At 39.1% G+C, this 16,486-nt stretch overlaps 1 protein-coding gene across 2 annotated transcripts in view; it reads right to left on the bottom strand.

The window, feature by feature from the left end:
* Positions 1-16,486, bottom strand: part of Col25a1 (collagen, type XXV, alpha 1) — a 417,880-nt gene that overhangs the window by 55,251 nt on the left and 346,143 nt on the right. The window contains exons 16-18 of one of the 2 annotated variants that reach the window (XM_013023760.1): positions 11,172-11,204; positions 10,468-10,503; positions 5,325-5,369 (exon numbers count right to left, since the gene is read on the bottom strand). In XM_013023760.1, coding sequence (XP_012879214.1) covers positions 5,325-5,369; positions 10,468-10,503; positions 11,172-11,204 — 114 coding nt within the window. The remainder of the gene's footprint in view (positions 1-5,324; positions 5,370-10,467; positions 10,504-11,171; positions 11,205-16,486) is intronic. The other variant, XM_013023761.1, reaches the window with a different exon arrangement.

Genomic DNA, 16,486 nt, shown 5'->3' with positions numbered 1-16,486 from the left:
AAATGAACTACAATAGCAGATTTATTTAAAAATCCAGAAAATATACCTGTTTTTTTCTTCTTATGAGAATTACATCATGAAGGACATTGGTGTATTTATTGAAGGTTTCATTATGACTGCTAGCAATCTCCAATTTCTGGTGGTAGTGGCTTTCCTAATTGGACCCTAAATTCCTCCACTTCTCAGGTAGACTTAGTGTAAGCAGGAAATAACTGGAGCAACAATAATACAATGCTATCCTCTTTACTCCTGCTTCCTTTTCCTCTTTTAGGAACTCACTTTTTATCATATATTACCTCCAACACTTGTACTCTGCTACTTTTAAAAGTTGATTTGATGTCTAAGGAAGGAGCTAAGCTGTAGTGGGATCTAGGAGACACATTTGTGCTACAGTACTGCTCTTACTCCTAAGAATGCCAAAGTAAATATTTCTGCCACCTGTCAGACTTGGTCTTCATATGTTTCTGTATCAAGGAAGATATCATGTGATGTGGTATAAAGTGTCACTGTCTTGGGAGCCAGGACAGAAAAAAAAAAGCTGTGAAGAAAGATTTACTGTAAAAGTTTGGTTGCTACTTAAGTGATTTTTGTTTTTGGTAGTCCTACAGTTTGAACTCAGGATTTCACACTTGCTAGGCAGGTGTTTTTCTGCTCAGTCATACCTCTCCTCTAGCTCTTTTTGGTCCATCCTGGGGCTTGAACTCAGGGTCCGGGGCACTGTCCCTGAGACTTTTTTTGCTAAGGCTAGCACTCTACTACATTGAGCCACAGCTCCACTTCTGGTTTTTAGCGAGTTAATTGAAGAGTCTAACAGACTTTCTTGCCCACGATAGCTTTGAACTACAATCCTCAGATCTTGCCCTTCTGAGTAGCTAGAATTACAAACCTGAGTCACCCACACCTAGCTGCTTCCGCTGTTTTAGATGTTGGTTACTTTTGAGAAAGGACCTCATGTTTTCTGGGTGGGGGAAGGGGCTTGGACAGGAAATTGGAGTGGTGTGATGTCATGTTGCAAGAAAAATGGGGTGATCATACTGCTCTTTTTCTTCTCATACTGTTCTTAAAGGTAACATTCACCCATTACTGCAAAGGGGCTCTCCCAATTCATATCAAGAAAAATACAACATCTAAGTGGCTATGTTTTACAGGTTAAACTTGTGCCCATGAGGAAAAGACCATTATTCAATTGCTGCAGAACCAGAGTTTCCAATAGGCTGAGCTTCCCAAGGGAAGTAAAAATAGCCAGAAGAAAGAAGCATTGACTATCTGTGTGAGAATACTTTAAGAGTTATAGGCATATTAATTCATTTCTCACCACAACTGTTTGTGTTATGATTAGTGAAGACTTTTAACTGGTGACAAAACTGAAATAGAACAGATAATGGAACTTGTCTCAAATCATGACATCAGTTAAGAGGTAAAATCATGGGTGGGTCTGTAGTCCCTGGTGGATACTGCTTACTTATTAGGATAAGGTGACCATAAAAAACGGGTAAGCAAGGCCCTTAAATTTTTTTTTCCAAAGTAAATGTAGCGAATTTAAAAGCTGGGAACTCAGAATCCTATTCTTTCGTATGATAGCAGAAAAATCAGCTGCAGTAACTTTTTACCCATTAAAAAATATTTGATGACTTGGTCATAAACTTAATTGTCTGAGCTCCCATCATTTTCCAGAAGATCAATTTCTGCATGGTACATTGTCCGTAATTTAATTTTCCCAGTTGAACATCTTGACACTACAGGAACCATGAAGGCCTGAAAGGAAAAATCACAAATGCCTTCCACATGGTGGGCAGACTTTCAAATGCTTGTGCAGGAAGCTCAGGAGTAGTTTGAAAGTCAGTTCTGCCTGCCCGTGGCCACTTTTATTTACGTATGCTGACCATATTAGCACTCTTCCCAGAGACCCTGAAGCTACAGATAGATGAGTCTGCTGTCTGTATTTAGGGACTTTGCTCACTTCCTGAGGGCTATAGGAGGCATGTGGACACTCATTAAGTTTCCGCCCATTCCCCTGAGAGCAACAGGTGGCAAATCAAAGCTTCCCTGGTATGTCATGGCTGCTTTCCTCAATGTCTTAGAAATAATGGATGGCATGTTCATGCTTTTTGTAGTAAGCACCAGATGAGGAGGAGAGGAAGGGCGACAGGAAGTATTTCCAAAGCGTAAGTAAACACACACGTCTCGGACGCGAACGACTAATGCTCCTGGTCCCACCACACTCTACAGCCACACATAATCATTCATCCTTTTTAATCTTGCCACTTGCTCAAACTGTGAGTCGGGGCTTTCCTATAGTTTGCTAGCTAAGGGAAGGAATGAAAGGAATGAAGGAATTAGAGGAATTCATTAAAGAAATGAAGAAGGCCCAAAGTTAATGAATCTATCATAAAATTATATATATATATATATATATATATATATATATATTGCCAATCCTGGGACTTGAAGTCTGGCTGGGACCTGGGTGCTGTCCCTGAGTTTCTTTTGCTCAAGGCTAGTGCTCTACCAATTGAGCCACAGTGCCATTTCCTGCTCTTTTTGAGTAGTTTATTGGAGATAAGCGTCTCATGGACTTTCCTACCTGGGCTGGCTCTGACCTGTGACCCTAAGATCTCATCCTCCTGAATAGCTAGGAATACAGGTGTCAGCTACCAGCGCCCAGCAAAATAATAAAAATGTTAAGTCTCCATTTATTATCATGAATGTGCAGGTGAATACTAATGCTTCTCTTGTAGTACATTCTTCAGTTGGCTCCTTGCCAAACTAATTTATTTATACTCAGCACTACATTTTAAGGAAAGCTTATCTCTCAGTTGAATTAAAGAAGGCAAAGCTTATTAAGCTAAAAAGTAGAACTTGTGATTTAAATCAAATACTGCTATCCAAAGGTACTTGAGCATTATATAAGAAGGTATGTTTAATGGATGATGAAGAGGTTTCTTTGCAAATTAATAATTTCTTCTCACTATAACCACAGGTTAAGTCAGAGATACTTGACCTTAACAAAGTCAGTCTAGCAGTTTCCTAGGGCTACAGGAATGAAAGCATTTAGTGGAGGCGGCAAATCACTAGTAAGAGTCTCAAGTAGAGAAAGTTCAGTGGTTGGTAAAGCACCAGCCAGTGAGCAAAGGATCTGGTACTAAGTTCGAGTCCCAGTCTTGGAACAAAAAAAGAGAAGAAAACGAGAAAGTTCAAAACTTTCAGACTAGTCCAAGATGATTAAGGAGTTGTCAAGGGTCCAGTGGGATGTTTGCCATGGTGAAAATACAACATTAAAATAAGATCGTGATAAATTTCAGGAGTCAACATCTTATTTGTTTTGCTCTGGGCAAATGACTGTATACATTTTCATGTGCTCACTCTCTCAGGAAGTGCCTACCACTCAGAAGGAACCACCAGATTCCAGAGCCTGCGGCGCCCGTGAACTGCGTACACGCTGCAGCACAGCCCTGCTAATGAGAGAACTGGCAAAGGATTCCACCCTGGCCCTTCCCCAAACCCTTCCTTTCAAATGCCTTCTTACTGATTTATACCGCCATCGGGTTCTTTTTAATTAACACTCCATGTCACTTTCTTACATCATCTACAAATTTATGGTCATCTAGTTATTTATAAAAAAAACCCATTGTCATTTTTAATATGTAGAAGTTCCTATGGAATGAGCATAAATTAACCCTATCATGTACAATCACATATTAATTTATGATGTTATTCTTGACACATATCAAAAGAGAAGAAGAGGCTTTGACTCTGTAGTGAATTGGGTCATAGAGCAGACTCGCTGTAAACAATACATTAAAAGAACTTAGTTAAATTTTGATACTAATCTAGAAACATCAAAGAGCCAGCACCAAAATTCCTGAGTGTCAACCTAAAAAAGTGTTCGTGTGCGGCTGGAAGGTGGCTCAGTGGTAGAGTGCTTGCCTTGCATGCATGAGGCCCTGGGTTCGATTCCTCAGCACCACATAAGCAGAAAAAGCTGGAAGTGGCGCTGTGGCTCAGGTGGTAGAGCGCTAGCCTTGAGCTGAAGAGCTGAGGAACAGCACCCAGGCCCAGAGTTCAGGCCCCATGACTGACAAAAAGAAAAAAAAAAGTGTTCATGTGTATGAATCATACCAAAGATATTCATAAAATCTGATGTATGATACCATCTAATATCTGAAACTCAATAATTTAATAATATTTTGACTTTAAAACCATGAATCTTCATAAGATAGCATACAGAATGCTTACACTGGAGGTAGGAGTTTTAATTTTAGATTACTTTTTCAGTTTTAGATTGGACTCATGCCCACTGGAGACTGATGTTAAGCTTTGTTAGAATTATGTTACCCTTTCAAATAGTTGTAGAATATGTAAAGTTTTTTTTAATATGTCCATATATTTATTTTAAAAATAGGAGACTGATATTAAATGAATAATTACAGCTAGGGAAGTTGGATCTTAAGTCTTATCAGTTGTGAAGTAAACAAAAAAGAACTAGTTAAAAAAGATTCTTAACATTTCAAGTAATTAGAAACATTTAAAACAATGTTTTGTGTGTGTGTGTGTGTGTTTTTGGTTGGTGGTGGGGCTTGAACTCTAGGCCTGGGCGCTGTCCCTCAGCTCAAGGCAAGCACTTTAGCACTTGAGCCACATCACCACTTCTAGTTTTCTGGTGGTTAATTGGAGATAAGAGTCTCATGGACTTTCCTGTCTGGGCTGGCTTTGAATCGCAATCCTCAGATCTCAGCCTTCTGAGTAGCTAGGATTACAGGCATGAACCAGGATCGCCCGGCTGAAAACAATGTTTTAATACAATTCCTTGAGTATTATTTTCCCCCAGAAGATGAATAGAAAGTTTAGGGGGGACATTGTATGTATTGAGTCAAATTAGTAATATGATTTGTACTTTTGGCAGTGGAAATACAAATGTTTTTGAGGGATTATTGTAAGGGTGAATCAAATGTTTAATTAATGTTTGATTAATAGGGACAGTAAGACTAATTCTGGTCAAAACCTGATAGGGTCTGAGGGATAACATTAAAAATTTGAAGGTAAGAGATATTCCAGACTTGGACAACATTCACATGGTTTCTGGTAGAGGGGTATTTACATGTACTTAAGGAGTACAATAGGTTAAAATGATAGAGATGTTTTGTCCAGTGGGCAAGAGGAAACTTTTCGTACTTGTGCCCCATTTTAACTAAGTTTCATGAGTTGAGATGGCCGAGGGCTCTACACTGATCAGCATCATCCTCCTACTTTTCATTTTCCCCCTCTCTGCCGACTCTCTCCTAATGACAGCTCTATGAAACCAAGACTGTGAGCGTAGTATTTACCTTTATTCCCGGAAGTCCAGGGAGCCCAGGAAGGCCTGGTTCACCCTACATAGGAAAATCACATAGCATTATAGAATGATAGTCACTCAGTCACAGTATCTGGAGAAAAAAACATGGAGAAAGAAAAATGCTCCTCGCTGAATGCTTTCTTTGTATATAAATATATACAAACGACGGTCTAATTGATTCAAGGTTGTGCTCAGGCAACTCTTGATTCGGGAATTGGTTGACCATTTGGCACATTTCTCCTCTTCCTCCAATTCACTGCCCATTGGCTTCTCATCAGAAGCAAGGCAGAGGCGTGAAAGGAGAAGGAACGTGTGTATTTTCGCATTCTTTTGGTAAATGACTCGTTGGAGCTATTTGCTGAAATGAGGATTCTGTATGCATTTTAATAATGCATCTGACTACGCCAGAACTCTCTCTCACCTCAGACAATCAAGAGTTGGCTGTAGAACAGATGGTGACATTACAAAACAACAACAACAAAAAACACCAAGATGCATTAGCAGTATTGCTCACTTAAGAGTGAAGTAAGATTTCCTTTCCATTCCTGAATGATGAAAAGATAAATAAATGGTTAATTGTATACTTAATTCTGGCCTATATTTCTGACAATTGTTGTGTTAGGTCAGCCCTGCTTAGCAGCTTACGCCTAATGGTACTATGCAGCTGTTCCAGAATACAGGTTTGAGATTAAGTGGTACACCCTGGAGTCAGGCTAAATCCTTACTTTCACAGAACTGGTTACATTATTTTAAGCACAAAGTATGGTGACAGCAGGTTACATTACTTAGAAAAATCTCCTGAATTCCACTAAAGAAATTTCAGGAAAAAATAAGTCTGTCTTGAGTTGGAGATGTGCGCGTGTGTGCGTGTGTGTGTGTGCGTGTGTGTGCGTGCGTGTGTGTGTGTGTGTGTGTGTGTGTGTGTGTGTGTGTGTAACATTTGAAGATAAAAGGATCACATTATTTCCTAACAGTCAGTTGATGGGATGATTACCATCCCGAAAGACATGGAAACAGCAATAAAATGGTATGTCTAAAGGCTCAATAAGCCTTAACTCAAGGAAAGTCACCATAAATATCCAGATTTTCCCACCACTAGTGCTATTATTTTCAGATTATGAAGAGCCATACTTTTCTCTGGTATTAGCACATAATGATTCCAGATACTTTTTATTAAATTGTGTGATTATATGAAGAAAAAACAGAGTAATGTCTTGCTTGAGGATTGCCATTAAAGGTACTTCAGGAATGCAAAAGAAAAACAATCTGGTCCCAAATTCTATATAGGAATGCTTGCATTGGAAATAAAACAAGATTAAGCCAGAGGAAAAGGATGATTTTTAAGAAATGGCTTCTTATTCCATTCAAAAACTACTTGTCCAAGTATATTAAGCTTCACACAATTAGAACATGGTACATCTGATTTTCTTTTGTTTCCTTTTACCTTCTAATCAATAAACCTAAGAAGATCCAGTAGAAAGGGCTTATATACATATTTCACTGAAAGTTCTTTTACTTTCAGAAAAGTAAAAGGTTGTTTAAAAACAGTACTGTGCAATAGAATATACAACTTATAAAACTTGGCATTGTTTTTTAGAAAAGCCCTCCAATCTTATTTTGGAGACATTGAATTACTGGTGGACATATACAGGCCACATTACTTTCCAATAAGAATTTTCATCATTCCATTTCCTCCTGCCAATTAAAAGGATCATGTGACTACTTTTAGGAAAGAGATCTTATACATATATGTATACATAAACATCTAGTCATGCTTTTCTAACAATAAGAAAAATGTGTAAGACACTGAGGACTTTTTTTTGTCTTATTCGCTATATAACCTGGGCTGACCTGGAACCTGGAACTCATTATTCTCTTGCCTCAACCTCCTAAATGCTGGTATTACTGGTATGTGCAACCATTTGATTCTGAAACCTCTTATCATGTAGATGAAATACAGGTATCTTTACTATTTACCTTTGTTTCTAATCATATTCATATACATGCATGTGTGCTAGGTCTTTTTAGTGAAAAAATATTTTAAAAATTTATATTCTATTCTTGACTTTTAAATAAATTTGACCTTCATAAATTTGTAATTTATTCATATAGTATCTGGCATATGAAAGATTGTAATATTTAATGTTACCCTTGGTAGAGTAACTCAATGTTTATAGGAAGCCATTTCCTCTACCATGCTCTATAGTATATCATGAAAGCTTATCTTCCAACTATGAGATAAGTTTTTCAGATAACTTTTCCATCTTGTCTAAGCCTTGGCTTGGGAGAGTTGAGGTCTTGTGCTTGCATAGCCAGCCATTCAGATCCAGGTTACCATTAAGAATTGGCTTTTTATTCTATTCACAGAATACTTGTTCAAGAGATTAAACCTCCCACAAATACAGCACACTTCTCATTCTGTTATTGCGAGCCTTTCTCCTCCTCATTCTCCATTGTGGGACTCTACCCAGCAGGACTGCATGTTTCATTGTTTGTCAGGGTTACAGTGCCCTGCTTTCCAGTGAGGAAGTTTACTTGTGAGGGTTCCTTTTGAAAGGAGGTCACGTTATTTTATATCTTTAAAATTAAAATGTATGATTAATCAATTATTATTTATTATTTGTGTGTGTGTCAGTCCCAGGCTTGACCTAGGGGCCTGTACACTGTCCCTTAGCTTTAGCTTTTTTGTTGTTGTTGTTGTTGGTTGTGGGCTTGAACTCTGGGCCTGGGCACTGTCCCTCAACTCTTCAGCTCAAGGCAAGCATTCTACCACTTGAGCCACAGCATCACTTCCAGTTTTTCTGGTGGTTAATTAGTGGTAAGAGTCCCACAGACTTTCTGCCCAGGCTGGCTTTGAACTGCAATCCTCAGATCTCAACCTCCTGAGTAGCTAGAATCACAGGCATGAACCACTGGCACCTAACTCCATTAGCTTTTTTGCTCAAGGCTGGTGCTCTACCATTGGAGCCACAGCATCATTTCCATCTTTTTTGATAAATAATTGGAAACAAGCATCTCACAGACTTTCCTGCCTGGGCTGGCAGGATCACAATCCTCAAATTTCAGCCCCCTATCTAGGATTACAGGAATGAGCCGTGAGTGCCCGACTTATAATATGTAACTATAAAGAAGTGGATCACCACGAAAGAAATACACAATGAAACCCAGCATCTCTTTTATAAATCTATGCGCTCACTCTATGCATGCCTGTATCTATACTCCAGCTCACATGCCAATCACACTACTGGGGAAGGTATAAGAATTCAATCAAAGGATTCCTATGTTATGAACACTATTCTAGATAGCAAACTTTATTGGAGCAGATCAAATAGTAGAAAGCTCTTCAGTGGCTTGTGCTATGTGGAGCTGTTGAATGTAGCCCGGAAAAGGAGTGTGAGAGCCCAGGGAACAGTTCTGCAATGGAGAGGAACATATGGTGGAGGACTTTGAAGACAGTCCCTGCATCCAGTTCATTTAGTTCAGCGTGTCATTTTCTAATCTAAGCAAGCAGCTTGCTCTCCCCTCCCCCCCGGCTCTGTTCCTCACTTTTTCTGTGGGTTTTAAAATCCATTTTGCCTAAGTACTGCCAAACCTCAATATTAAAAAAAGTCACATAACTTTGGGAAGACAATATTGTGTTCAAGGCTAGAATCTAGCCTAAGTATTAATGGGAATGATGTTGTTTATCTCAGGGCACATGTTAATCTAGGAGGGTGCTGGGCTTTTACATGAATCCATCCTTTCTTTCAATCGCATTTAAAACTGACGCATAGCGAAACATAATGGAAATCCAATGTTTCTCCGCATAAACAGAGAAACTGTCACAATTGATCTAAATTGCATTTCTCAACAACCATCTAAGGCAAGATTTTGTTAAACCATTTAAGATTCAGTTCTCTTGATCTTCCATCCTCAGCCACCCGAGGGCTAGGATTCTAGGCATGCACCATTGTAACTGGCTTGTAGCTGGACATTTGCTAAACTCACAGATTTGGAGAACAACTTAAATATAGTTTTTAATTTTTAAAGACTAAGAGACCACCACTCCCCTCAAAATAGATAATATCTGAGATTAAGAGCTTTTCCTAAAACAAACTGTGTCTTAATTTTAATTTTTTTTGAAAAAAATGAGAAGAATGCATAGGTATTAAATAAGCAAAAGGATATAAATCAGCAAATAATATATATAATAAATATAAATTAGCAAAAGAAGCATTTCAAATTCAAAGAATATGAAAGAAAACTCGTAACTTTAGGTTCCAAACTACTACAATGGGATTTAATCTCTGTGCAAGTGACGGAAATTCCATCTGTCTATTCCTATTTGTCTATAACCTAGTCACTGCTGGACAATGGCAGAGCCATGATTGTAAGTGATTTAACTTAATGCAGAATCCACATTTCCTTGTTAGCTATAATCCATCTGTTTTCTGAAATTTGACAGTGCTGGGCACTGATATCCACATACTCAGACAATAAGCGACTAACATTTGCTTCCTGACTCAGACTGAGATGAGAACAGGTACTAACCACATTCATTGCACGTCCTCTAAGGTGTTACCCAAAGTGAAACACAAATGATAACCACACTTGATACCTCTGTAGGTTGGTTAAATTATTATGGCTAGTATCTCGAATTGATATTTAGTTCATTAACAAATTTAGTTTATGCAATATAACACAGCACAGGTAGAGTCATAAAAATGATCAGAAGAAAGGTATTGGAAGTAAAAGGAATAAAGGAACATAATTTTAAAAGAACTGTCTGTCCATCATCTTCTACCAGAACAATGTAGTAATATTAGTTTCTTTTCATAAAAGTTAGCTGCATGCAGATTACCTTAAAGCATGCAAATTAGACTGTTGGCATTCCAACATCTTGGTTAGTCTCACACAGCTGAGTATATGCAGATTTTAGTTCCTAAAGCATCCTTTTACATGGACAGCGTTTGCTTTCCTATTTTGCTACAAGCCAGCATCAAGACCTTTTAAAATGCAAAACAACCAATAATAGCCAATACGCAAAGCAGGAAGATGACAACACTGAGAATCATTTTCATGGGCCTAGTAGACTGTAGGTATTAAATGGGGGATCTGATGCAGCATCAAGAACACACTGGAGACAGAGGTATTACCTTCTGCCCTGGACGGCCAGACTCTCCTGGTTCTCCCTGGCAAAAGAAAACCAAAGATGAGAAAAGTAACCTCAAAAGAGTTTTTCCTCCCATTCCCACCCTGGGGATCCCTGAGCAGTTCCACGGAGATGGCCCCGCCGCCCTCTAAATCCCATGCAATTTATTCACCTCCCTCTTCTTACTCTGCATCTCGCTAGACATAGGGCAGTTTATTGCTGTGACTAAATCTATATCTCATGTGCAAATTCACATTTTTATGAAATCTATGAAATAGGGAAGAGAAGGCAAGCCCCTTTTTTTTTCTTTTTGGTCAGTCATGGGGCTCAACTGAGGGCCTGTGCTGTCAGTACTTTTCTGCTCAAGGCTAGTGCTCTACTACTTTGAGCTACAGCTCCACTTCCCAATTTTCTGGCGGTTAATTGAAGGTAAGAGTACCACTGACTTTCCTGCCTGGGCTGGCTTTGAAGTATGACCCTCAGATCTCAGCCTCCTGAGTAGCTAGGATTACAGGTGTGAGCCACCAGCACCCAGCTTTTTTCTTTCTTTTTTTTTTTAAAGCTTTATTTGTATTCTAGATAACCTTGTTGGGTTTGGAAGGCAAATATCAGAGAACAGGAACAGGGCTAAAATAACTTCTAGCATTGGCAAAGGGAAGAGACCCACAAAATCAAAACTGTAACTTCTGTAACACAAGTTGCTGTTACCTTAATTCCTGCAGCAGATGATCCGGGGTCACCCTACAAAGAAACCCCAGAGAGATTAGGCCACAAGTTATAGGTATAGAAAACATCCACAAACACCCAGGGGGATTTCACCACAGTGGATACTTTAAGGGACCCTGTGACTAGTGGGCCTTACCTAGGCTCTGTAAATGGCTTTGTACCAATATGTCAGCTGCGAAAATGGTAGCCATTTGAAAGATAACAATGTACTTCATCAAACTAAAGGGTTTACTTTGAATGCAAAATACACAAGGACTGTATTCCTGAATATTTCTAGGCGAACAAAAATCTCTTCCCTTAACCAAATACAAAAATGTGTTCCAAAGCAGTATGTTATCATTTAGGGAGTGGGAATTTTCTGTGTTCTCTATTTCTAGAATTGATTCATTGATTACTGGCTACCACTTCCAGGGAGTGCTTTGACCCTGGTGGTCTTTAGAAAATCGAGGTTCAATAGATAAAGTCAAAGAGTTAATGAGGTCAGCTTGGGCCAGGCCAGACAGCAGATCTGTTCATTTCCCCCATGAAGCACTGCTCCAGTTAGGACTGCTAGCTTTCTCCAGCTGTACACTTCTTTCATTGTGACTTGGTCCCTAAAAGGTACAGGATGATGGATGACTTCTGGGTGATCGGGATGCATGTAAATGCTGGGAGAAAGTCTTGAGACAGACTCTGGTCTTTGAAAAGGCACTTGTGTTCCACCCAGATTTCATGAAGAATGACTTCATCTCTGAAGCCAATTGCTTTCCAAAGCAGCAGACAGGGAAGAGGCAAGGAAAGATGATCGAGGTGGCAGTGTGGGCCGCTGCTTAGCTCTGAAATCATGCCAACAAAAGGCCTAGACTGTCGAGCTCCTTCTAGCTCTTTCTATACAATGAACATGATAGGCAGAAAAAGAGAAGGAGGAAAGTTATTTGAGACGGCTGGGAAAATAGTGATCATCACAGGAGGAAGGCCCAGCCCGGGGTTTTCCTCCGCTTGCCTCATCTGTACAAATGCTCAGTGAGCTTCTGGGTCTGCTTCCTTGTTCTGGAGTGCAGAAGCTACTCATCAATCTCCTTTAGAGACAGACAGAGCCTCGGGCCCTGGGCTCCCACACTTGTTTCCCTCCCTCATTTCCTCTCATTCCACAATTGACAGCTTCTTTTGCTATGGGTCCTGGCTTGAATGTCTTTGCCATTGTCAAAGAAAGCTTGACATCTACCCACCTCCCGCACACATCTGATTGTACAGCATCATGTGTTGGCCATGTCTGGTATAGCTTCCCTTTGTAATTGCCCACTTATCTTTCCTGTGCACCTTGTGTCTGTTCTTCTAGCAGATAACCAGCTGAATGGGAACTGATTCTTAGATCTAAGTTGACTTAGTGCCTGGCCATAGTGACTGATGCATAGGTCCATGAATGAACAGATCTCAAACAGAGTATTTTTAAATAGGCCAGCAGTCAAACATCAAAATGAAAGAAAAATCCTATGGAATGGTTAAAACACAGAAGGAAATAGTAAATTAGCTTGAGGAAAGACATACATATGTGAATTTCTTTTGACATCTGTAATTGCTATTACCCAAGGAAAAGGTCAAACAAAACTAAATAAAGAAAAAGGACACTAAGTACTGTCTTTCTGTAGAATGATACTCCTCTTCCCAATTATTAACATTCAAATGAGTTCCAAATGGAGAGAAGAATAAATGTGGCTAATAGCAATACCCTTTAGCCTGAAGATTAGCAACACTAATCAACTAGGTATGCAATATTTTGCACAGCAAGGCCTTTGAATTCATAAAAACAATTTGATCTCACAAAAATTCCTTCTTTCATCTTATTTATGCCTCAAATCTCCTGTGATGTGGGATGATAATACTATTTCCATTTAATATATGAGGGAATGGCAGCAACTTGAAGCTAAGTGAATTTGGTGATTCCTCAAATTCTACTTCCAAGTTCTTTCCATTAGAAGAAGAAAAGGATTAAGTGTCTAATTTCCCTTCCATAAACATGGCAAAAAGGCTGTAGTAAACTTATAAATAAAAGGAAGTTGCTTGTATTAACTGGTTACTTTTTTTTTCAGTATTTTAATGAAAAGTGGTTAGATAATCCACTTGACAATGTAGACCAGATTTCCTTTTTCACAGAGAGGGAATGGAAAGGAAGAAAGGACATTCTCCTGAAAGGCTAGTTTATTGATGAAAATAAGAGGTTTCATTTGATAGACAACTAGACAACTAAGAATTCTCTCCCTTTCCCCCCCATATATTTTAAAAACAGGTTTTAGAACTGTGAAATCTCCAGGAATTTTTATAACATTTAAGTGGCAAGGGAACTGCTGGAAGACAATCGTAAGTTAAACATTTTAGAGGATAATGCTCCAAGCAACTGAAATAAAACAGTGCATGTTTATAATCCTCCCTTCCCCCAAGTGAAAGTGAATATGGGATTAAAGTAGGAAACTGCCCTCCAACTATGTCTTAAATGTACTCTTCAACCTCACTAGCCAGTTGGTTTAGAAATAAAAATTTCCATAGGATGTCATAGGTGGGGATAGTTGAGACACAGGAACTGGATTTGACTATATTCTATTCAAGCCCAGTCCTTGGTTTGCTTTATGATTATTTTTAAATACAATATTTGACAGAGAATGACATGTACATGTTAATAAGGCTCATGTGGACATGTAAAAAAGTGAACTGAGGGGCTGGGAATGTGGCTCAGTGGCAGAGTGCTTGCCTAGCATGCACAAATCCCTGGGTTCAATTCCTCAGCAAGAAATAAATAGACAAAGCTGGAGGTGGCTGTGGCTCAAGTGGTAGAGCACTAGCCTTGAGCAAAATGAAGCTCAGGCCCTGAGTTCAAGCCCCAGGACTGACAAAAAAAAAGTCAACTTAGGTGAAATTATTTCTGTATCATTCATTCATTTCATAGTTTATTGAGCAGCAGTTTATTTATTTATTTATTTATGTTAGTCATGGGGCTTAAACTCTAGGCTCAAGGGTGCTGTCCCTTAGCTCTTCAACTCAAGGCTGGCACTTTACCACTTGAGCCACAGCACTACTTTTGGTTTTCTGAGTGGTTAATTGGAGATAAGAGTCTCACAGACGTTCTTGCCCGGGCTGGCTTTGAACTGAGATCCTCAGATCTCAGCCTCCTGAGTAGCTAGGATTACAGGCGTGAGCCACCAGCACCTGGCTGAGCAGCAGTTATATTTAAGGCATGTTGTAAATGGAGGGCTGCTGGGAGCTGGGGAGACAAGACTCAACAATGAATGAAGTTACTAACCTAACCCTTGCTCTGCACTTACAATAAGCATTTACTAACACACACTCACACATACACACAGACACACGCATGCACACAAGCACACATACATGCATACACATAAATACTACAAAAACTATTGGTTGAAAGCAAGAAACATTCTTATTCTTTGCCTTTAAAAATCTGATGAGTGACATAAGCAGTCCAGAGTCTGCCCTAGGCAGAAGACTTTCAGATCAAGTTTCAGTGGACTTAGGAATAGGTAAAACTAGAAAATGGGGACGTGAGATGAGGTTTGGAGGAAGAGGCTTGCAGCAAGTGTCTAAGCAGGGAATGGCAGGAGCTGGGCTAGAGCAGCCAGCACTGTCTGTTGTGGGAGGATCCACTGAGACAAACCACTACGTATCATTTCAAGAAAAGAAGATACTTTTGTCTGATGACTCCAGATGTCATGTGGTTTATAAAAAGGCCCAGACGTCAAGTGTGAAAGCAGTGTGTTCACAGAGATGGAAACAAGGAGGGAAAACAGGAAAAAGCAGACAATTCATGCCAACAAAGTGAAGGTGAAGGTCTTGGATGAGCAGATAAAAATCATGCCACGGTCAGACCATTCAGCAGGCTGTTCAACTATTCAAATGAGTGGAAATAAGTAAGAAATCCACTTCTCCATTTACTGGTGGAATGAATGCCCTGAAGAGCTCTAGTAACTACCCATGCTGGAAATCAGCCTTAGGCAGGTTATTCTTAAATCTCGAGTGCACCACAGTTGCTGGCCACAGAAAAATCCCAGCCTAGTGAGTTTTACAGTTCCACAGTATTCCAGATGACCAGTCTGGAAAAGGCTCAGATTGCTTTACCATCCAAAGGCGCTCAGTTTGGATCAAAAGGAAACAACAACAACAAAAAGAGCTTATTAAAGTGAATCACTCAATGACGTAATGAAATACATCAATGGCAGAAAAGAAGCAATTTTTGATGTTTACATCTGAACCTTGCTCAGTGATGATGAGTTTCACATCCTGAACACAAAGGCCACAAGAAAAGTGTTTCCAACAGGCTGGAGATTATATGACAGAAGCGGGAAATGTTTAAAAAACACATCAAAAATTATATTCCAATTACAGCATTCTTGGGATGAATGTGACAGGTCAGATTACACATTATACACATTACCGATTCCTATTTACAACCCCCTGTTTAGATCTATTGAAAGTTTATAGAAATGATTTCCGTTTTAACTGAGGCATTTCTTGTTCTCAATTTCAGTTGCCCAATAAAACTTTTTGATTAAAAAAAAGAAAACCAACCAGTTTCATTGATTTCAATTTCCATGTGGTAAGAAAAGCTCATATTTATTGCGTTTATGATGTGTGAGTCAGTATGGCAAATGATTTGCATTAATATATAAAATCAGACCAGTGTTCCTTTGAGATTTTCCTTGGTATTTTCAAAGAAAAAATTTTGCTTGGCTCTTGTAAAATTAAATTTTAAAACATGGGTGATTAAAGAAAACAATTATTGGCCTAGGTCCACCTTCCAAAAAATGCTTTAAAAATACATCATCTTCTAAAGCATAAATGCTCTTTATATATTTGCATAGGCCTAGTTCAGACTTAGTAAATATAGATATAGACACACATAGACAGACAGACAGACAGACAGATTTTTTGTTGTTGTTGTTGGTCTTGGGGCTTGAACTCTGGGCCTGGGTGCTGTCCCTCAGCTTCAGCTCAAGGTGAGCGCTCTACCACATGAGCCACAGTGCCACTTCCGGTTTTCTGGTGGTTAATAGGTGATAAGAGTCTCACAGACTTTTCTGCCTGGGCTGGCTTTGAACTGAGATCCTGAGATCTCAGCCTCCTGAGTAGCTAGGATTACAGGCATGAGTCACAGGCACCTGGCACACACTCTCTCTATGTACATATATATATATACTTATATATATAATAATATATAAACATATAAATATATAACATATAAATATATAACATATAAATATCCAATATATTAATTAAAAATATTTTTAATTAAATTTTTTTTTTTT

The sequence above is a fragment of the Dipodomys ordii genome, unplaced genomic scaffold (assembly GCF_000151885.1).
Source record: "Dipodomys ordii isolate 6190 unplaced genomic scaffold, Dord_2.0 Scaffold70, whole genome shotgun sequence".
Taxonomy (NCBI): domain Eukaryota; kingdom Metazoa; phylum Chordata; class Mammalia; order Rodentia; family Heteromyidae; genus Dipodomys; species Dipodomys ordii.
Note: the sequence above shows the minus strand (reverse complement) of the source record. Positions and strands in the feature narration are given on the sequence as shown.